Source organism: Poecilia reticulata, chromosome 4 (assembly GCF_904066995.2).
Source record: "Poecilia reticulata chromosome 4, P_reticulata-male-v2, whole genome shotgun sequence".
NCBI classification, from domain to species: Eukaryota; Metazoa; Chordata; class Actinopteri; order Cyprinodontiformes; family Poeciliidae; genus Poecilia; species Poecilia reticulata.
This window is the reverse complement of record NC_088833.1, coordinates 33,717,478-33,741,459: the sequence shown is the minus strand read 5'-3', so window position 1 is coordinate 33,741,459 and position 23,982 is coordinate 33,717,478. Positions and strand designations below refer to the sequence as shown.

The window sequence follows — 23,982 nt, the reverse complement described above, 5'->3', positions numbered from 1 at the left end:
TCTTTTTAAGGAGGCAAAACAAAATGCCACCTTTGCCACCTGTACACTGTCCAGCGGGGTTGCACTGTGTGCTTTTACAAAGTTTTTTTTGTGTGGTTTTGTAAAGATCACCATCCTTCCCCACAGCACTTCCTCACTATCTGACCGCGACATTTGCCGAGCTCCTGAGCATTGCGCGAAGACCCCGGGAATTGGGAAGGTTAAGAAAAGGGGTCCAAGGGACCCAGCGAGCTTTACCCTGTGCACATCCCGGCAAGGTTGCACTGACCTTGCTTGCGCTTTTACCCCTTGGTTCCCCGCTGTCTGACCGTGACATCTACCGTAATCCTCTTGAGCGTCACGCCAAGATCGCTGGAGGTTAAACCCGAACATCATGCGATAAGGAAGAGCATGATGAGGAAGAGCAGGGTTTATGGTTGTAGCTCAGCTGGCTCTGTTTTGATACCAGCTGATTACATCATCAACTAGCAGATCTCTATCGAGGCCTCTATCATTTCTACCATATACTGGATATATTGCACATTCCTAACTCGCACATATGCGGAGATGATCTAAAAACATCTGAAACCATGAAGAAGGTTGTCACTTTTCACAAATACAGAGATACATGGACGTTTACCGGCTGGTTGGGGTTCCAGGGTCCGACATGCTGAGGCTCAAACCACGTAGGCTTGTTGGGTGGCATATCAGATGGCCCACTGGAGTTTTTAGGGTCTTGTGATCTGACTGCAGCCCCGTCAAAGTCTCCAGGAGGAGGGCCAATCACAGGTGGCTTCACATCTCCTGCACCTAAAAAGATAAAATTAGAGCTATAGGAGACAGGCTTGTTATGGCCACCTGAATACTTTGATTTGGGTTGACTTTGGGAGTGTGTCAGTTTTTTTTTTTTTTTTTATTCTTTATTCAAAATTCTACTAATATACTTTTGTTTTTGCTTCATTGTCACTCAAATCTTTGAGATTATGAAATATTTTTCTGTATGGGAAAAGATAACCTGACTAAATACAAAAAGCAGTTTTGTTTTACCCTGATTTTTCCAATAAGGGAGAAATGGTCCGACACCCCACCTGGCAATCTGGGGAATAGTAATTGCCTCACTTATTAAAAGTAATTAACTGCGATTAAAGAGTAACTCACCCCAAGATCAACGTCTTTACTGATAAACTGTCTAAATAGGTTATTTAGGGATCTATTTTTACGTTTGTGTGAATTTTGACAATTTTGTGTAAATGTATTAATTTGCATTTTTTAGTCAAAAATGATTTTGTCCTGGCCTCCTTTGGTCAAACAGTGCTTAGCCAGTTGGATTCTCCTACTGGTTTAAAACAGATCACTCACTCAACCCCATGTTCGGGTGTAAACCCGTTGCACTCAGACACATGCCCCGCCTCGGTAGTGAGTGAGAAGTTGGAATAGCGAGCGTTGCCATGGCAACCGCTGATCGGTAGCAATAAGGCCCCAATATACTCGGGCGTACCTCAGTCCGCGGAGGTCTGCGTGGAATTGAAGCGGACGTCCACCGGCCATGTCCGCGCAAGGATAGATTTTTATGACCGCGTATGCGTACTCAGTGTCGCACAGTAAACTGTCTGGTGGAAACAGTGTTCACATCATGTGACACTGGGCTGATAAGGTTGATAACTTTATTCATATAACCCAGAGTTATACGAGTTCATATTGTTTCAATGTTGAGATTAACATAAAGTTGTCAGGGGGACGTGATGGACACGTAAGCGAAAATACTTAACAGCAACAGGCTTTATATATTCACGCAAATATTGACATGGTGAATAATGCAGAATTATGAGAACAAAAAACAAGACATCATCCCATACTTCTTTATCAGCAGCGGAGCAGAGAGGTGGTCCGATAAGTTGAGTCTGACTCTTTTTTTTCTCCCAACGACGGCAAGAAATAATGATCGGGTATGTGCTCATTTTCGATTGCTGCACAATTATTACACTGATCACAATTGTGCTTTCGGAACATAATAAACAGAGCTAATTGAATGGATCCCTGATTACAGCTAAAGCCAGTGCAGCCTCTTGCTGCTCCTCTGCCCGCAGTAGGAAGCTGTGCTGCTGCGGGCAGCGGTTCACTGTCTTTGCCGGATGAACCGACATGTCACTGCCTTTCTCTGTCCCGCACCACGAGGTGAGTTAAAGCTTCTCAAATGGAGAAGAAACAGAGCTAGGTGCCCAAATAGATAATCAAACTTGCTAGTTCTCATTAAGATTGTGTGAAATAAAGGAATCTGTCACGAGAGAATTTCAGGTAATCAGTACGTTCGAGTATGAAGACACAACCGTCCGCAGACAGTCCGTGCGGTTCATGGAATGCGCACAGTACGCCCGAGTATATTGGGGCCTTTATTCAGCTTTACAAATGTGCCAATTATTTCCAATATGGACACAGAGTGGAATTGGTCTGCTCTGCTCTAACTACTGACGACAGTATTCTGCAGGACTATTGATTGTCAGGCTGACGGCAGTGTTTGGGAAGCAGGAAGTGCAGCTCAGGACACAGCAAGGTTGCAGCTGAGCTGAAAAGTGTTAACACCATAGCAGTATCCAACAAGACAGAAAAAATGAACTGTGTCGTTAGTTTTTCATAGTTATAACAGTTATAAGAGCTTCTAAACTTTGTCATTACAAAGTTTAGAAATAAGCAACAGCTCTTCTTTCATCCTGACCACAGCCCCTGTGACCCTTTTCGCTCATCCTCACACTCAACCTCTCTGTTACTTAATTCGCCCACTTTGCAGGAATTTTTCAAAATTTGTTTGGCGTGGGGTTATGCTTTGAATAACCTTTTTAGAAAGCTGAGCTCAATTTTACAAACATTATTATTGATGTACATGTGTAGTAAGTAAATTAAATAAAAACCAAAAAGTATCTTGAAGGCCCATGTGACCATAGCAACAGAAATAGTAAGTAGGGGAACAGAGCCGCATTAGATTTGAAAAGATTAATCTTGAAAAATGCATAAAATTACCAAGTATTTGAAAGTAAATATTGGACTGACTCCTTTTTTTAACATTAAAACTGAACAAACGCTCAGATCGTTTGTTGGACTGATTCTCTTACCGGCTTGGGTTGTAATAGGCGGGGCTTTTTCAGCTTCAGCAGGGGGAGCTGCTGTTCCTGCAGGGCAAGCCTGCTGCTGCTTCAAACTAGTAACAAACTTCTCATGTTGGGTCTTTAAAGCCTGAATCTGCTGCTGAAAGGCCAGCTGGATGGGCTGCACCACAGCAGCATACTCTGTTATAAGGGAAGCCTGAAAAATCAAGAGCAAAATCATAAAGAGTTCCAGACTGACTACACCTAACTACCAAGGTTTAACTTCTCAATCATTCACAACTATGCAAGCAAACATATTTTGATATTTGAACAAAATTATCAAAATATAAACAAACACAGCTCAACCAATGTGAAAGTAAACGGAGTGCATCGTTAGTCAGGCCAGTAAAATGAAAGACTGATGATTGGCTCTTTAAAATGAGTCACTGATGAAATGCTCCATGGGTACTGTGAGACTGAATGACTTTTACACAGACCTGGTACTGTCCAATGCCAAGTGCTGGGTTCTGCAGCTGCTGGATGGTCTCTTCATCAAAATACCTGTTCTTCTCCCAAAGCTGCAGCAACTGCAGAGATACAAGGAACCATGGGTTGTAATCAAAAAGACGATGAAAAGCTGCATCTCCATAAAAAAAAGAATAGAATAAATACATTAATTAACTTCGGGCCTTTTTGCAAAGCAGGGCCCGGAGCTGGGTTTAGTCCTCCATTTGAGACAAGCAGAGGGGTTTGAAGTCAGCTGCTACAGAGATAAGACATTTTCTAGAACTCTTGTCAGAGTTTGGACTAGACTTACTTGATGTCCATCATTTTGACAGACAGCATAAAAAAATCCCACCATACTCTATTTTCACCTATTGAACAGCTGAAAAGAGAATCTAGATCAGGGGTGTCAAACTCCAGTCCTCGAGGGCCGGTGTCCTGCAACTTTTAGAAGTGCCTCTGCTGCACCACACCTGAATAGAATAATTAAGTCATTAGCAAGGCTCTGGAGAACTGAGGAGGTAATTAAGCCATTTGATTCAAGTGTTTTGTACCTGTGGCACATCTAAAAACTGCAGGACAGCGGCCCTTCAGGACTGGAGTTTGACACCCCTGATCTAGATTGTGCCATCACACACCAAGCAGATTGATATATTACACTTTTTCTTAGCAGTGACAAAAACCAACCACTGTGGCCCCAGTAACTACATATAAACAATTCCCTAAATTATGAGCACCAGCTTGTGCTTAATCAAATGTTTTAAGGTTTTAATGTTGATCTGGGTGCTGAATCTGAGAACTGTGCTCCACTGGAGACTGGAAATACAAGCACCACTCTAGCCAAAGTTTTGAAATCAGGGAACATTTTTCCATTTTTTGATCAGAAGTTAGTAAGACTCTGTGATGAAGGGTTTTCTGGTCAGGAGGAAAAGAAGCTCAGAGATGAAACTGATGATTTTTTAATGCAATACAGAAAGAGCAGGAAAAGACAATGAGGAATGAAAAAGTGTTCCACCAGAAAAAATTCAAACAACCAGGACCAGAATATAACAGGACTGGGCCAGGGCGGGACCTGTAGTGCAAAAATACCTGTTTTCAAGATATTAACATTTTTTTGTAATCTACTGCCAGTGATGTCAATAACGCGTTACTAACGTCGGACCACTTTTTTCAGTAGCGAGCAATCTAACGCTTTGCTATTTCAAATCCAGTAGTCAGACTACAGTTACTAATCAAAATCGCTTTGCGTTACCATTTTCTTTTGTAATTTAACTTTATTTCCTCTACACATCTTGGGGAGTAACCGCCGTTTCTATGTGACAGTATAACCAGAAACAGAAACAAAGGAGGGAAGAGGGAGGTGCGCATTTTGTTGCTGATAAAACAGGAACTATTTTGAGTCTGATTATTATAAGCAGCTTTGGGCTTGTTTTTTTCCCCCTAAAGTTGCTTGCAGATTTAATGAGTCGCGTATTGGGGGTTTTGGCCTTGCAAATAAACAGACATAAACCCCAGAATTTGTCTGACATCCAGTTAGTTTTGGTCAGACTCTCCCTGTCCATCATTTCCCGGATGATCCGTCCCGCTGTGTCTTTGTCAATTTCAAGTTAATATATTACCTGTGAATGACACCGAGCTTTGCATTGCGCTCCAGAAAACTGCAAACATCGAGACTGATATGAACAGTGCAATAAACATGAAAACAGCCACGAGTGAACGTGTCCATAAAGTTGTGCAACTAAACGCCATTATAATTATTAATAGCACAAATCTGTACAGCGGGTCATCTGAGTTGTAGAGTGGCAGGAGGAGCTCTGTGCGCTGCGCTCTGACAGCAAAAACAGGGCCGTAACGCACAACCTGGATGATGGGGCGGAGGGGGCATCTAAAATCCTATTTATAATTTGCCAGACAATACTGGAACACCCAAAAACCCGCACAAATTACTAAAGTTTTTTTTTTTTTGTACTGTTGTAACCATTAAACAATCTCCCCTTCAGTTCAACCATATAAGTGGAGACACATTGTTGATGTTACCATTATAAAATAACTTGCAGTTAAGTTTTGGCAAAGATCAATGTAATTTTCACAGGTGGTGAAGCGTCGTCAGCAGCTGCTGAAAGTAACTAAAAGTTACTTTTAATGTAACTTAGTTACTTTCTAAATCAAGTAATCAGTAATCTAACTAAGTTACTTTTTCAAGGAGTAATCAAGTAATCTGATTAAAGTTACTTTTTAAAAGCAACTATGCCATCACTGTCTACTGCATAAAGTAATGCACAAAACTGAACATTTGAGTTTCATTTCACATTTCTGATACCCCTCTCCTTGGGCTGCCACCTTATCGCGGTGGAGGGGTTTGAGTGTCCCAATGATCCTAGGAGCTATGCTGTCTGGGGCTTTATGCCCCTGGTAGGGTCACCCAAGGAAGACAGGTCCTAGGTGAGGAACCAGACAAAGTGCAGCCCGAAGACCCCTATGATGAATACAAACTTTGGACTGCGTTTTCCCTCGCCCGGACGCGGGTCACCGGGGCCCCACTCTGGAGCCAGGCCTGGAGGTGGGGCACGATGGCGAGCGCCTGGTGGCCGGGCTTTTACCCACGAAGCCCGGCCGGGCTCAGCCCGAAGAGGAGACGTGGGTCCCCCTTCCGATGGGCTCACCACCTGTCCGAGGGGCCAAAGGGGTCGGGTGCATTGTGCTATGGGCGGCAGCCAAGGGAGGGGACCCTGGTGGTCTGATCCTAGGCTGCAGAAGCTGGCTCTTGGGACGTGGAACGTCACCTCTCTGGTGGGGAAGGAGTCGGAGCTAGTGTGCGAGGCTGAGAGGTTCCGGCTAGAAATAGTCGGCCTCACCTCGACGCATGGCTCTGGTTCTGGAACCAGTCTCCTTGAGAGGGGCTGGACGTACTTCCACTCTGGAGTTGCCCACGGTGAGAGGCGCCGGGCTGGAGTGGGCATACTTGTTTCCCCCCATTTGGGCGCCTGTACGTTGGGGTTCACCCCGGTGAACGAGAGGGTAGCCTCCCTCCGCCTACGGGTGGGGGGACGGGTTCTGACTGTTGTTTGTGCTTACGGGCCGAACGGCAGTTCAGATTACCCACCCTTCTTGGAGTCCTTAGAGGGGGTACTGGAGAGTGCCCCTCCTGGGGACTCCCTTGTTCTACTGGGAGACTTCAACGCTCACGTGGGCAATGACAGTGAGACCTGGAGAAGCGTGGTTGGGAGGAACGGCCCCCCCGTTCTGAACCCAAGCGGTGTTCTGTTGTTGGACTTCTGTGCTCGTCACGGATTGTCCATCACGAACACCATGTTCAGGCATAAGGGCGTCCATATGTGCACTTGGCACCAGGACGCCCTAGGCCGCAGTTCGATGATTGACTTTGTCATCGTCTCATCGGATTTGCGGCCGTATGTCTTGGACACTCAGGTGAAGAGAGGTGCGGAGCTGTCCACTGACCACTACCTGGTGACGAGTTGGCTCCGGTGGTGGGGGAGGAAGCCGGTCAGACCTGGCAGGCCCAAACGTGTAGTGAGGGTCTGCTGGGAACGTCTGGCGGAGTCCCCTGTGAGACGGAGCTTCAACTCTCATCTCCGGCAGAACTTCGAACACGTTCCGGGGGAGGTGGGGGACATTGAGTCTGAGTGGACCATGTTCCGTACCTCCATTGCCGAGGCGGCCTATCGGAGCTGCGGCCGCAAGGTTGTTGGTGCCTGTCGCGGCGGCAACCCTCGAACCCGTTGGTGGACACCTTCGGTGAGGGATGCTGTCAAGCTGAAGAAGGAGTCCTACCGGGCCTTTTTGGCCTGTGGGACTCCAGAAGCAGCTGATGGGTACCGGCTGGCGAAACGGCATGCGGCTCGGGTTGTCGCTGAGGCAAAAACTCGGGCGTGGGAGGAATTTGGAGAGGCCATGGAGACAAACTTCCGTACGGCTTCGTGGCGATTCTGGTCCACCATCCGGCGTCTCAGGAGGGGGAAGCAGTGCAGCACCAACACTGTTTATAGTGGGGATGGTGCGCTGCTGACCTCAACTCGGGACGTTGTGGGCCGGTGGGCGGAATACTTCGAAGACCTCCTCAATCCCACCAACATGCCTTCTGTTGAGGAAGCTGAGCATGGGGACTCTGGGCTGGGCTCTGTGGTTTTCGTCCTGGTCGTGGAACACTGGACCAGCTCTACACCCTCAGCGGGGTCCTGAAGGGTGCATGGGAGTTCGCCCAACCAGTCTACATGTGTTTTGTGGACTTGGAGAAGGCGTTCGACCGTGTTCCTCGGGGGGCCCTGTGGGGGGTACTCCGGGAGTATGGGGTACCGGGACCTTTGACACGGGCTGTCAGGTCCCTGTATGACCGGTGTCAGAGTCTGGTCCGCATTGCCAGCAGTAAGTCGGGCTCGTTTCCGGTGAGAGTTGGACTCCGCCAAGGCTGCCCTTTGTCACCGATTCTGTTCATTACTTTTATGGACAGAATTTGTAGGCGCAGCCAAGGTGTTGAGGGGATCCGTTTTGGTGGCCTTAGGATCGCATCTCTGCTTTTTGCGGATGATGTGGTCCTGTTGGCTTCATCGGAACGTGATCTGCAGCTCTCACTGGAGCGGTTCGCAGCCGAGTGTGAAGCGGCCGGGATGAGGCTCAGTGCCTCCAAATCCGAGGCCATGGTCTAGAGCCGGAAAAGGGTAGAGTGCCTTCTCCGGGTCAGGGGGGTCGTCCTGCCTCAAGTGGAGGAGTTTAAGTATCTGGGAATCTTGTTCACAAATGAGGGAAGAAGGGAGCGGGAGATCGACAGGCGGATTTGGGCAGCGTCTACTGTGAAGCGGGCGCTGTACCGGTCCGTCGTGGTGAAGAGAGAGCTGAGCCAAAAAGCAAAGCTCTCGATTTACCGGTCGATCTACGTTCCCACCCTCATCTATGGTCATGAGCTTTGGGTCATGACCGAAAGAACGAGATCACGGGTACAAGCGGCCGAAATGGGTTTCCTCCGCAGGGTGGCTGGGCTCTCCCTTAGAGATAGGGTGAGAAGCTTGGTCATCCGGGAGGGACTCAGAGTAGAGCCGCTGCTCCTCCACGTCGAGAGGAGCCAGTTGAGGTGGCTCGGGCATCTGGTAAGGATGCCTCCTGGACGCCTCCCTGGTGAGGTGTTCCGGGCACGTCCCAGCAGGAGGAGGCCTCGGGGAAGACCCAGGATACGCTGGAGGGATTACGTCTCTTGGCTGGCCTGGGAACGCCTTGGGATTCCCCCGGAGGAGCTGGAAGAAGTGGCTGGGGAGAGGGAAGTCTGGGCCTCCCTTCTGAAGCTGCTGCCCCCGCGACCCGACCCCGGATAAGCGGAAGAAAATGGATGGATGGATGGATGGATTTCTGATACCATGAAATGTGACTAGAGATTAGCAAGTGTAGAAGGATTTACCCGGGTAATCTTCTGCTGCTTCTCTTCCTCTACTGCTAGAAAACTAGTGCAGTAGATGGGAACAACCACCTTCTGCAATGCCGCCAACAAATCCTTCTGCTGCTTCCGCTGGCTGGGATAAAAAAAAACAAACAAAAAAAAACACTAATATGCTTCAATACACAAAAAACATTCCAAGTTTCTAAATCAACAATACTGCTTCTTTTTAAATTCAATAAACTTATTTTAAATTATATCTGAATATACCGATTCGTAACTAATTTCTCGCTTGCATAATAATAATAATACAAATTATATACCAGTGATGAAGAACGTCATTGGTTAAATAGATGAGGTGTAGGCGGAGCTCAAAATGTGCGCTGTCAACAGTGATGCGATTACGAAGATGTGATGCCATCAGTTCACAGTGCTGTGGCCCCTTAGCATTGTTGAACATCCAGTTTTTACCAGCCTGAGAGGAAGACCACTTTAATTGTCAGATAGAAAACTTTGTTTTAGATATCTAAATAGCTTTTGACCACATCGTGTTTACAGAGATGGCATCTTTAGTGCAGGTGTCGATGATGGGCTGCAGCAGGTTGTCGAACTCTGTGATGTCCAACTGAGTTTCTACCAGAAGCTTCTGGATCTGCTGCTCCATTGCCAGGGTGATGGCAGCAGTCACTTGCTCCTACATGAAAAACAAAACAATATTTTGTATAATTCAACTGAAATGTATTGAGGCGTAACAATATCTGACTCAAGATTGAGTTTACAGGAACAAGTTGGGATTTTCATATTACATTTAACAAAACTTCATAGATCGAATTTATGCTGCAAAGACACAAATCCTAGATTTGTATTGATTTTGCGACAAACTCAATAAACTGACGTCTTTTTTCTGATTTATTTTCATCTCTTCAGATCAGTTGTCACACTAGTCTGTTTTACTGTCTGTCATTTTGACTCAAGGAATAAAAAAAAACTCTGTTGTATCCTATTTTTCAATGATTTTTAAATAATATTGACACAGGCTATTGAGTTGCATTTAATATTTATCCAGTTAAATATTCAAGTTAACAAAAAATCTGGATTCCATCCAGAGGTCGCGTTAACGGAATATTTTTCATATTTGACAGGTTATTTTTATAAACGACAGGAAAATTTAAAGTCCGTCGGTCATTTGACAGGACCAAACTAAAAGGTCGGAAAGACCTTTTAGTTTGGTCTATAACTCTTCAACTCGTGTTGAAGAGTTATAGACCGGACGCTTTGGAGCGTTAGGAAGTCCATTCAAAAACTTTGGTAGAAATGGCGCGTTTAATTTCAGTCTCCATTACATACAGAACAAAGAAAACTAAAGAGAATACAATGCTGAATCCATTTATAGTCTAAACAGAGGAGTCAGCAGTTTATCTTGAGGAAATAAATAAAGGTACACAAGTTAATTTGATCGTAATATGCGCAGTGCACTGTGGCTGCACAACCAATTCGGCTCTGCTGCTGCGAAGGATTAAACTTAACATCCTGCGGATTTAGCAAATGGAGTTGAAGACGTTACCCTCCCATACCCAGAAGGGCAGTGGTGCTTAGAAGCACGGCAGGAGCAAGAATTGTATGCTTCGGGGAAGTGAAACCACGCAAAAAAAAAAACAAAAAAAAATCCCCATAAAAGCACAACACATGGTAAAAAAAAAAAAAAAAAAAAAAAAGTTCAATGGATCAGTTTGGTTCAGGCAGATCCAACTGCCCGATGAACTAGCCCAGATTTCTCTGCAGATGCTAACCAGGAGGAATTTGTGAAGCTGTGCGTTCAGACCCCTGCAGGTGAAGTGCTGGTAATTTAAGTGGAGTGGTTTTAATTTATTATAAGTTATTGGGGGAATAGTCATTGGTTTTTGTCACTATGAAGAAAAAGTTAGATGCATATATGTGTGATGGGATCTGTATTCACGGTTCAACTGGGTGAATATTAACAAAACCGCATAAAAAGGCGGCTAAATAGCCAATGTTAATGTAATTATAATTTGACGAGTAAAAATAGAACATGTCCGATTTTTTAAAATCCTGTCGGTTAAAATGACGGAGAACAAAAAAGTCTAGTGCGACCTCTGATCCCATCACACATCAAGCAATTTTTTGGATCACACCAGTTTTATCTGTTATGACTGTTTATAAATGCACTAAGAACAGCATTTATAAATGCAAATACAACTACTATTTTTGTTGTACAGTTTGCTGTACAATGACAATAAATCAGATCTGTCTAATCTATCCAACACATGTAAGTTTTTCTAGACCTGTTGCCGTGGCCTCCGACAACATCCCTGTTAACCGTAGAGCAAAAAGTAATATACTGACCAGAATGCCCCGGCACAGTCAGCTTTTTGCTTTTGGAGCAGTCTTTGATCCACATGCATTCACACTACTTTCCAACTGCTAGAGTTCACTTTAGCCAGACGAAGACCTAGGTTTTCAGGCGAATCAGAGTTCACTTTTTAGTCCATTTGGAATTCAAATTTGCATTCACTCTCCCCAAATGACTCAAACTTTCAACCTTTTTCGGGCCAGCGCCCCCCTATCCATTATCCAGGTCCCTTACCGCCCAGAAACTGAATTCAACTTTGCACTGAATATTATTTTATTGTTAACATTACTATCACTATTGTTGATGTTTTGACTTTTATGGTTGTTTCTGTATTTATCACCAAAAATAATTTCCCAGAGAACAAAAAAGCTATGCGAATAGAAATTATTTTTACAGGTGTACAAAAAATGTAATGGACATTCAACTTAAAATCGGTAGGCCTAACAGCAGCCAATCAGAGTGGAAAAAATATTCCAATATAATATGTAATATACCTTTATATTATTTTACCTTTTATCTGAAAAACCTTTTATCTGAAAACAGCGTCTGTTTGTTCTTGCTCTGTATTAATTATTGCTCGAAAGGTCTTGCCATACCAGTTTATTCCTCTGTATTTAATTTAGTTTCTTAGTTTATTCTTGCATTTTGTTCTTTGTGCATTTTCATTCAGTTTTCTTTGATTATTATTGTCCTCTCTTGGATTAGATATGTTCTCTTTAGTTTCTTTCCTGTTGCTAGTTCATTTTATTGTTTTTACTGACGCTCACCACCTGTAATCTTCACTCATCACCTGCTGCAGCGCTTAATCATCATGTGTTTTACCTTATTTGACACTAGGCCTGTCATGATAGCAAATTTTGCTGGACGATTAATTGTCTAAAAAATTATTGCGATAAACAATAATATTGTTTCAAGACCTTTTGACACTGATTTAATGGAAATGACTAATAATGCATGCAATTTCCTGCCATAGACAGATGCACTTTATTTTCAAAAGAACACACAACACAGGAACTGATAAACTAAATCAGTTCCAGTGTTAATGGATTCTCAGTCTCCATTAACAAAAAATTATGAAGTCTGTATACTATATTGCCGTTCAGTAATCACTAGATTTAAATAGAGACGACGGGCACATCCGACTATCTAATGCAATAGTTCATACTACACAATTTCTTGCCCCTATTTTCCCCTTACGATAAATCTTAGATCGTTGGCCGATCTAAGATTGTCGCTGGTGATTTCGTAAACGATCATCCTGTAGTGTGATTTAGATCGTCGTGGCCGCTCCGATATAAATCTGGGGTTTTCCCCGACTGGGAGCTTAACGCTGAATGTGACAGGTAGCCAATCAGAAAGCGCAGATTCTCCTCCGTACTTTCCGAGGGAAAATAATGAGGGGAATCCCAAACAGCTGACACGGCGCAACATGAAGTCCAGGGACATTGGAGATGATATGTGGAAACAACATTAATATTTATTCAAAATTTTGTGCAAAGAATATAGAAATGATAAGGAGAGGAGTTGGAGCCAAATTGCTACCGCCGTTGATAAACCCGGTAAGTTTTCAGCTGTTCTTCGTTAACGTGGCATAAATAGGTTACAATGATTTTCATTAAGTCATGACTTTACGCTGACTCTAGCCACATACATTGCAGGTAGATTCTAGTAAAGCATTGATTAATGCCTGATTTTAAAATTACTTTATTTTAAAATCAGGCATTATTTTGTGCCCAGGTGACTGGACACCACACAGCACGATCGAACCCAATCGAACCGTTACACCTAGGATTTCTGTCGGCTAATGTGTGGTCTCTCAGGTTTTGAAAATGGGCCGACAACTTGTGTAGTGTAAGCTGGACATTACACTAAGGAAATAGGAAGGGAGGGTCAGTGGAGAGCACAGGAGTTGAGCCTTTTTCATTCAGTGTCATCAGCAGAAAGAGAAAAAGGCAGGAAGAGACGATAAAGCCGATAATTAGAGGTCGATGGGTTTAATTTATCGTGCGATTAATTGATTTATCGTTTATTGCGACAGGCCTATTTGACAATCATATTGATTTTTCACTGTTAAGCGCCGAATTCTCTGTTTTTATGCCCTGATTCACATCTAGTTCGTCGCTCCGTTCTATGTCCCGGTTCTCCTGTTTCTGAGTTTTGCACAACGTGCACGTCTTTTTTTTTTTTACCCCCCTCCGGTGCAGTGTATTGATGGAAAAAAGCAGATTTGAGTAAGCTTTTTAAAACTGAAAAAAAATCCCGATATATTCTGATGATTAAAATTCAAAAGTGCTGTGATACTACCGTTTCATACCAAACCATAGAGCACCAATATTAACTGTATAAAATGAAAGCTGTCTATCGTGGTATCCACCCACGGAAGGATTTTTTACTATTATTATTTAAATGGACTCATTTTTCAGAGGGATACACAGTAAGGGTATCATGATTTTAGTCATTACATGTAGGCCTGTCGCGATAAACGATAAATTAATTAATCGCACGATAAATTAAACCTATCGAGCTCATTTTAATTATCGGCTTTATTGTCTCTTCTTGCCTTTTCTTTTCTTTCTGTTGAGGACACTGAATGAAAAAAGGCTAAATTCCAGTGTTCTCCACTGACCTTCCTATTTCCTTAGTGTAATGTCCAGCGCACACGACACGAGTTTTCAGCCCATTTTCAAAACCTGAGAGACCACACACTAGCCGACAGAAATCCTAGGTGTAACGGTTCGATCGGGTTCGATAGTGCTGTGTGGTGTCCAGCCACACAGCCATTATTTTGGACTTGTAGCCCAAAATAATGGCTACAAGTCCAGTTAACTAATTTTAAAATCAGGCATTAATCAATGCTTTACTAGAATCTACCTGTGATGCATGTGGCTAGAGTCAGCATAAAGTCCTGAACGAATGAAAATCATTATAACCTATTTATGCCACGTTAACGAACAGCAGCTGAAAAGTTACCAGGTATTTCAACTGCGGTAGCAATTTGGCTCCAATTCCTCCTCTTGTCATTTCTATATTCTTGCACGAAATGTTGAATAAATATTAATGTTTCCACATATTATCTCCTATGTCCGATGGACTTCGGGTTGCGCTGTGCCGTGTCAGCTGTTTGGGATTCCCCTCCGTAATTTCCCCTTAGAAAGCGCAGAGGAGAATGCGCGCTTTCTGATTGGCTACCCGTCACCTTCAGCTCCCAGTCGGGGAAAACCCCTGATTTAGATCAGAGCGGCCACGACGATCTAAATCACACTACAGGATGATCGGTTACGAAATCACCAGAGACAATCTTAGATCGGCCAACGATCCAAATTATCATAAGGGGAAAATGGGGACAAAAAATTGTGTAGTATGAACTACTGCATTAGGTTGTCGGATGTGCCCATCTTCTCTATTTAAATCTAGTGATTACTGAAGGGCAATATAGTATACAGACTTCATAATCTGCACTCTTTTGATTGAAAGCAGTATTTATTTCCACTTTGGCTTTATGCTGTTTAGTTTTTATTCAATTCCTTTTTTTGTTAATGGAGACTGAGAATACATTTTATTTTTGTTTTTGGTTGGTTTATTTAGTTTATCAGTTAGTGTTATGTGTTCTTTTGAAAATAAAGTGTATCTATATGGCAGGAAATAGTGTACATTAGTCATTTCCATTAAATCAGTGTCAAAAGGTATTGAAACAATATTATCGTTTATCGCAATAATTTTTTAGACAATTAATCGCTCAGCAAAATTTGCTATCGTGACAGGCCTAATTACATGTTTATCAGAGTGATATTCCGTTGTCCTTCCATGAAAATGTGCAGCATTCAGATGAACATTAAAACACTTTTCAATATAAGTTGCTGACAAAAGCACTGACAAAACATGTGTACAAAAATCCTCAATAAAACATAAAATATTTTAAAATCAGACAACAGACAAGTGAATCACAGCAACGTCATCAGCCGGTGTAACGCTGAACTGATGCGGTGAAGCTACTAGTAACAGGAACGCGGAGCTGCGCCAAGAAGCTACAAACACTGAAGAGAAGGAGAGTTGTCGTCGATACAGTTGTTGGCAAGCATGTTTTACTGTTACACAATAAAGCTTTTGCAAGTTGCTCAAAGTCTAAACTGGTATTGTTGTTCATTTAAGGTGTAAAGTTTACCTTCGAGCAAACACCCCCCCAAAGGAATCCCAGCACCCCCCTTTTGTAAAGATGCCGTCCTCTGAATGCCCACCGGGGGGCGGTACCGCCCCCGTTGAGAAACGCTGTACTATAGGCTTGATAAATGCATCACTTCAGTGTTGAATGTGCTATTCAACCAGATGCGCTCCAAAGCGACCATTACTGTCCATTACTCTTTCATACACAATCAGCTCCCAGTCAGCAAAATGCATTTAGTTTATTGTCAGATGATATTTTGAAATTATTTTTTTTTAGTGATTGATTTAGTTGTCAACATAATATACTATATGAGTAAAGTTGAAACTGTCTGTGCATGGGCTTCAGATTTTTCGGTGATTAAAAAATTACTCATTACAGAAAGTATTCCCTTAATGCAATCCCTTCTTCAGAATTATGGGTAGTGCTTCAGCTATGCCTGATCTGTTATTGGGATGTAGCTCAATAACATACCTCCAGACATTTAGCCACTGGTTGTTATAGCGATACTTTCTGCCTCCTTCAGTATCTGAACAAGTTGCAGTTGTTACGTATGCAATGTCAGACATTTAGGTTTAACTTGCCCAGTGAGAGGCCTACTGGAGGTGGAAACACTCTCCTGAATATGCCAGACCATGAAACAGCATACCGCTCGGTGGAAATGAGGCAAAAAGAGGCCAACAGTGTGTCAAGAAAATACTCCTCATACAATCAAGTCACTACCATTAGAGTCAACCATTGCTACAATAAGGGATGGATCAATACTTTTGTTTTTCACTCCAAATTCTCACCCTGCCATCTAAATGTTGCAGCTTAAATCAAGACCTGTCGGACAAGCAGACATTTGTCCAGTCCGTCATTGGTCAGTTTTATTGAGCTGTGGGACTTGTAGTTTCAGCTTCAAAATGTTGGTTGAATCTAAAGGAAACAGTCTTTGCAAACCCTATTGATGGCTGTGCAAGAAACCCAATAGATCAACTGTTTCTGAAATGCTGAGAACAATCTAAGGTCAGAATCCAAAAACTGTACCACATTCAAAATTACTTCAATTCCACTTTTTTACCTTAGCCTTATACATGGTTTAAACAACAGGTCATCTTCAGCATGAACAAAAGTCTAAAAATGTTTTATATAAAAACTTCAACAAGTATTAAGAATGTGAGCTTTAAGTGTACTCAAAGTACCTAGTAGCTCCATATTAATATTTCTACACCAGTTAATCTTTGGTGACATTTTGCCTTTGGGAATGGTGATGTAGATAGTCTTGCGCTATGGCTTCAATTATTGTTTCCTCTTTATTCTATTACCTGTCTGAGAGTGTGCAGGTGCTGCTCTTGCTGCTGCAAGTTCCACTGGCTCTGTTGAATGAGCTCATCTATCGAGGGCGCAGCTGACAGAGCAATTGGAGGTGGAGGAACCAGCTGCATTGATGGAGGGGGAATGTCAACCACATCTTTGTTTCCAGGGTTGAAAAGATCTACAAAAATAGAATAACATTCACTTATTATTAATAAGGCTCCAGAAAATAATCAACTCTTTGAAACACTACTGAAATGCTACAACTGCAATGATCCACAGTCGATGTACACAGACATAAATGATCACCGTTTCACTCTTCTATTTACAGTCAGCTCCTCTGAGATGCATTAATCATGGGCCTAATAAAATGCTCATTTAGGGACATCAGTGACATTGCTTTCACAGTGTCAATGCAAAAGTCAGAACTGAATGGTGCCGCTACGCTACATTAACTGCTTCGTGTCTTTAACTACATACGTTGCTGTTGCTCCATAGCAAGTTTGCACTTATAGTAGCTGAAATATTCTCCCCCAAACAGGAAGGAGAATTTTGGGTTGTCCTTCTGCTTCTCCATGGTCATCTTTTCAAACTCAGGCCCATTCCGAGCCACGAACTGGGCCAGTTTATCAATCACATTCCTCAGCTCTTGATCTGAAAAAGGAAAGGATAAGGAAAATCAGATGAATTTGTAACCAAAAATCAATAAAAATGTATGTAACTTAAACATTCTTTAACATTTCCTAGACTTTTAGAAATAGCTGGTTAGACACAAAGCTGAAGTTGGCTTCGGATTGCAGCTTCTAGTCTCTTGACTAGAAGCTGCAATCTCTTAACTAATGAGACCATTCTGCCTAATTTTTCACGACCTTGGCAATCTTTAATCTGTTTTTGTTTGAATGTTTTTACTAATTAGGGGCATGCCATAGCAATGCATAAGGAGAGCAGTACTGACTTGCGAAGCAAGTCAGTACTGCCTCCATGCATTGCATGGCAGGCACCTATTGTTCTACACCTAATAGAATGTCTCTTTATTTATTTTTCTTCCATTACCGTTAATGCGGCTCGTACCGCTGCGTGCCCACCCACAAAAGTGGTATCAAATCGTGCGGCTCGATGCCGAGAAGGGAGCTATTATTTTTATTGGGGATTGGAGTTAAAATGATTACATAAATTAATAAAAACGAAAAAATTTGAGATTTTGTGTCTCACAGAATCAGTAATCTTTCTCTATGAAACACACACACAGGACTGTTTATGGCTGACTCAAAAACCCTTTTTAAATCCCCCTCACAGGCATAAATATCGCCCTATTGGTCTGAAAGTTGGTCATAACATAGATACACATGCCTGCTCATGTACAATGTTTACAAAAATTTGCTAGGGCTTATGCTTTTTGTCAGGGTCCTTCAGACTAACGCCTGGTGTCTCCCAAGTATAGAAACTGTGTCTGAAGAGGATTTTCCCGCTCTTTGGCTCTCACAGCTGCAGGGGATTAATTACCATAGCAACAGAACAGTGTCTGGAACTGCAGCTCCCCAGGACTGCACTGTAGGGTTTACTGGTATTTACAACTGCTTGTGTTTTCAGCATTATACTACTGATTCAAGACTATAACCATTACACATATGTCCCCCCATGTTAAAATCTGACATAAATAAGAATAAATAGTTGATTAAAAGTCTATGGACAGAAAATAACGTCGCCGCTCCTTTAAGGAACCAGCGGCACAGACGCAGCGCCTGCGATGCTACAGATCACAAACCTGACAGAGAGAGCAGAAGAGGATTCGTAGGAAAAGAGCGGTGATGCTCAGCAAGGCAGTTCATTAGCATTTGTACAAAAGTTAGCATTTCACTGTCTATGACTAGTGCACTAGCACTTTTACCTAAAGTTAGCTTTTACCTAATTTTCTCATTAATTAGACATGTTTAGTATACTGAATAGAGTAGTAAAATTAAAACAACATGGTCGTGTTGCTCCACATGCTACTGCCAGCATTTAAGCTAACATTAGCATATTGGCTAATTTTAGCTTATGCATCAATTCTAACATAATGAATGGTACAACTACAGTTTATTAAACATGCTTCTGCCTCTCCAAAGGTTATTGACTACGTTGCAGCTTTCTTTAGCATTAATGCTAATTTTTTAACATCATAGCGCTGCGTCAAAGCCGACAGGCACACTTTGGCATGCCCCTTTAAAATTTCTGCAGGAATTTTCTAGTTATTCTTCCATCACCGTTAATGCGGCTCGTACCGCTGCGTGCCCACCCACAAAAGTGGTATCAAATCGTGCGGCTCGATGCCGAGAAGGGAGCTATTACTTTTATAGGGGATCGGAGTTACGACGGCGACGTAAAAAGCGAAAAACGAGCGAAATTTCCAACTGCCGAAACGTTAGAGTGTAACTGAAACCAACTGCCGCTTTTTAGAGTGAGAAAGAGGGTGGAATTTTCACCCAAAAATAATTTTGAAATTGTTCTCATGGCCGTAAAACTTGTGCTATTGGTATGAAAGTTGGTCAGGAGATAGCACCGCATGTCTGCTCCGGTAAAATGTTTTCGAAATTTCTCTATGGCTTACGGTTTTCTGTCCAGGTGCTTCAGAGCAAAGTGATGGGACATGACCAACTGACGCTCCTCCTCAGTGTTTAATATAGGTTTTTGAAAAATTACTGAGCTCACCACACACCATTTTTCTCTCATCAGTGCAATTATTGTGAATGACCTACAGATATGAATCACGGGACTATCGGAGACGACAAGTAGCCCTCTCATACGCTTCAAACGGTTTTTGGATCGGCATAACGGTTCCCGAAGGGGTCGTTCAGACTGCTTTTTTCATGAAAAGTGACTGGGTGTTCTCAAAGTTGCATGAAGTGTCTCTCACACACACACAGCAGTTGGCAGAGGCTTGATCGCTATGGCAACTGCTGGTTTGGCCTACAAGGTCTCTGTAGTTCTAAACATGGTGGAACACCATAATACAGAGGGCAGAGCAGAAGGTCAGAACTACAACATGGCGGATCATTCAGTTATTACAGAGGAGGGCTGAGCTGGAATGTAGAGCTACTTGCTGTTTTGGGCATTATATTGGTGGATTAACCAAACCACTGTTACACATTGGATTAGTGTGTCTATTTAAAATGAAGTTTACTGAAAATTTCAAAATAAAAGCCCTGACATTTTTCACATCAGGTTATTGGTCTTTTGGGCTTTATTGGACTGGTTTAAACAAACCAGAGTTGCACATTGAATTAGCGTGGTCATTAAAATGAAGCTTACTGAAAGTTTCAAATTAAAAGTCTGCCTATTCCTCTAGTGTTAGTGCACCGCCGAAGGCGGTGCAATAATATTAGCCTTTTTTATGTCATTTATTTCTCAGGATAGTGAACTGCCTTGCGCAGCAAGGCAGTTTATTAACATTAGCACAAACATTAGCATTTCACCCCCTTTGACTATATGCTTCACACCGTTTTTGGATCACTCTACAAGATCCTGAATAGGAAGGAGATGTTTGGACTGCTTTGTTCAGATAAATTAACTGCTTCAAACCGTTAGAATCTGTTTATCCCTTTGTGTCTCACTCACACAATAGTTGAGCTGCTCTTTAGAATTACAATGACTGAAGGTCAGAACTACAACATGGCGGAACTCTCAAATAGCACATAGTGATGAGCTGGCTCTTAGATCTGCTTGCTGTATGGGGCATTATTTAGCTGGATTAACCAAACCACAGTTACACATTGGATTAGTGTGTAATCCACTGTAAATAAAAAAGCTATTGTAAAGCTATTCTAAATAAAGCTTACTGAAAGTTTCAAAATAAAAGCCTTGACATTTTTCACATCAGGTCATTACTCTTTTGGCCTTTATGTGACTGGTTTAAACAAACTACTGTAACACAATAAATTGGTGTGGTAGTTAAAATGAATTTTACTGAAAGTTTCAAAATAAAAGCCTTGGCATTTTTCACATCAGGTATTTCCTTTTTTGTGCTTTATGTGACTGGTTTAAACAAACTACAGTAACACAATGAATTGGTGTGGTAGTTAAAAAGACGCTAACTGAAAGTTTCAAAATAAAAGTCTGCATATTCCTCTCGTGTTAGTGCACCGCCGTAGGCGGTGCAATAATATAAGCTTTTCTTATGTTATTTATTTCTCAGGATAGTGAACTGCCTTGCGCAGCAAGGCAGTTCATTAACATTAGCACAAACATTAGCATTTCACTTCCTTTGACTAGTGTACTAGCACTTTTACCTAAAGTTAGCTATTAGCTAATTTTTTCATTTATTACACATGTATACTGAATGGAGCAGTAAAATTAAAACAACATGGTCCTGTTGCTCCACATGCTACTGCCAGCATTTAAGCTCACATTAGCATATTGGCTAATTTTAGCTTATGCATCAATTTTAACATAATGAATGGTACAAGTACAGCTTAGTCAACATGCTTCTGCCTCTCCACAGGTTATTGACTACGTTGCAGCTTTCTTTAGCATTAATGCACATTTTTAGCACCATAACGCTGGGTCAAAGCCGACGGGCAAACTTTGGCATGCCCCTTTAAAATTTCTGCAGGAATTTTCTAGTTGAATCTACATTCTACTTTAACTTTGACATCCCAAGGACCAATTTGTGTTTCACACTTTGAGTTAGTGTTTAATGTTCTTTTTTGCTATTGTTCATAAATACAGCCATATAATAACAAAAACACCCTGAAAAATATACGCCCAAAGGTTTAAACTGGAAAAGGCCGTCTTGTCTTAAAGGGTTTCTTCTCATTTCTGACACACGATTAATTTGACAAGCATTTTCTTTATTAACTGGTATTTCAGCTGCTTTTGATTTAAAGAGCATTTTTCATTTTCTTAATTAAGTGAAACTCATATTTAATTATACACAGTAAACCTGAAATATATTATTTTATTCAAGTTACATTTTGCAAGAAAAGTTAACTAAATCAATAGAAATGTACCAGTATTTGTTGCTGCGATTGTTTAAAAAGCATTCTGAGAATTATTCAAGCAACAATTCAGTGTAAAGCAATGGAGAAAATCAGATTCCATCTACAGAAAGCTGCTTTACAAGGTCACTGGGTCCCGTCAGCACACAGATGTTAGCTGACAAGATCTAGAAGCTTTTTAATATTTCATTAATGATGTGTGTAATTCCTGCAACAAGGGGGAAATCTCTTGCCAGAGACGGTGCTCAGACAGGTAGGAGGTTAGAGAACAAGTGATTATCATGTAAAGGAAAATCAACATCAATCTGTACTTTCTGAGCTGAACCAGTTCTGAGACGGCCCAGACGCAAAAGTAAAAAAATAAACACACACGTATCAATATTTTTTTATAAATCATAAAAGGTTTCACTAATAATAAACTGCGTTTGAAAAATTTTGCTAATGTATAATAATCTAGTCGGAGCTTGAAGAGCGTACATTTAGTTCTTAAACAAGAGCAGGTTCAAGACTAAACGGTGAAAAAATAAAGTGGAATGGCCCTGAAGCCTATTAAAACGTCATCGTTTAAATTTGCCTTTTAACTGATGGTCACCTCATAACTTAGTTTTTTTGTTTTGTTTTGTTGTGTGTTCTACTTTTATTCATTTATTTTCACTGTTTACGCTACTGATGAATTTTACACGTGCAGCCCTTTAGTCGACTATTGTTTTAAATGTCCTGAAATATGAAAACTTCTTTTTAGACAAGCCTACTCCACTTTTAAATGACTGTCTTTTTTTTATTGTTTTTGATTGTTGATTTTATTTGTTTTTAGCTGCACCATGTAGCATTTTGAGATTTTTATTAATGAAAAGTGGATTATAAATTAAATTTATTATTATTATTATTATTATGAGGCAGCAATAGCTAAATACCTCCGTTACACATAATCCCTCAACATTTAAAGCAAAGAATGCGCCGCTGGAACCGCACCTTTATTCACCGAGTTAGCTGGAGCGGCTAACATCGTGGCTATTAGCTGCGATGCAGCAGAGCTCTGCTCACCTTCAGGAGGGTTCGGGACATCCATGTTGGTTCTGTGTCACAGCCAAACGCTGTAGCTCAGGGTATAAAGCGGCTACTATAGCTGAAATATTCAATTTTTCATCCAACGACCCTCACAAAAATAATGAGCAAAAACACAATTCCGTTGTTGTCCACCGGAAGAACTTAACAGAAGCAGCGCGAAGAGGGGAGGAGTTGCTAGTCCACATACTACAGCGATAACATTAGATACTGCCACCTGCTGACAGAAACCCTTTTTAAATAAATAATTAAACAAACAAACAAATTAATGCAATAAAGAAGAACCTCTCTAAAAAAATCAATGTTGGTAACCAAGGCAAAAGATGTCTCTCGTCCTGCTGTCACTCACTGCATTAGCTCTCTAGACCTACCTCATAAATAAACCGGAGAACCTCGCCATAGTGTCGCAAAAAAGTAAAAAATAAAAAAATAAATAGAATGCGTTGTACAACTTATTCTGAACCCTTATTCTGAGCCCTTATGAGTTAAATGGTTTAGAGTTCCATACTTTAAATAATCCATACAAGATAGATTGGTTAAGCCAGTTGATCAGATGTTGGGTGGCAATTGCAAACATTCTTGTTTGTAATTATATATTGATAAAATCCCTATGAACATGTCTGCATTTTTTAAAATCTTTTATTTATAAAAAATTCAAAATAAAAGAATTTATTTCACTGCCAGACTTTTTTGTCATGGAATCAGGGACATTTTGTAATCTAAAGAGTAATCTCTGTTTTCTGGGAAATGAGTTAGATAATTTAATATTGGTAAATCAATTATTGAACCCGGATGGTATGTTGTCCCCCTTTTGAAGAATTTAACAATTTTGATTCTCAATTGTCTTAGTTGTTCTTTTTTTCTTTTTCTTTTTGTATATGCAAATGATGTTCATGAAGTGCACCGTTCTGTCTAAAAAGCTTTTAAAAATACAATTTAGAGAAGAAACTCAACTTCTATCCGCAACCATTTCACATGTATTTTCAAATTAGCTGGCCTAGAATTTGTTCTCTGAATAAGTTTCCAAAATTACCCAGTAATTTTTCCAACTCCCTCTAAGTTAGTTTGATCTCTCATTATAACGTTTCTCCACGTTTTTTTTTCTTTTTGGGGGGAGAAGGAGCGGATCTTTGTGATCACAAAGAGGATGTTAAAACGTATTTCTGATTATC

General features: G+C 41.5%; 1 protein-coding gene across 1 annotated transcript in view; it reads right to left on the bottom strand.

The window, feature by feature from the left end:
- Window positions 1-23,060, bottom strand: part of cherp (calcium homeostasis endoplasmic reticulum protein) — a 55,163-nt gene extending 32,103 nt beyond the window's left edge. The window contains exons 1-9 of the mRNA XM_008408186.3: window positions 22,790-23,060; window positions 17,253-17,426; window positions 16,784-16,953; window positions 9,503-9,640; window positions 9,270-9,421; window positions 8,971-9,082; window positions 3,557-3,646; window positions 3,087-3,276; window positions 620-789 (exon numbers count right to left, since the gene is read on the bottom strand). Coding sequence (XP_008406408.1) covers window positions 620-789; window positions 3,087-3,276; window positions 3,557-3,646; window positions 8,971-9,082; window positions 9,270-9,421; window positions 9,503-9,640; window positions 16,784-16,953; window positions 17,253-17,426; window positions 22,790-22,814 — 1,221 coding nt within the window. The 5' untranslated portion in view covers window positions 22,815-23,060. The remainder of the gene's footprint in view (window positions 1-619; window positions 790-3,086; window positions 3,277-3,556; window positions 3,647-8,970; window positions 9,083-9,269; window positions 9,422-9,502; window positions 9,641-16,783; window positions 16,954-17,252; window positions 17,427-22,789) is intronic.
- Between the last annotated feature and the right edge of the window lie 922 nt (window positions 23,061-23,982).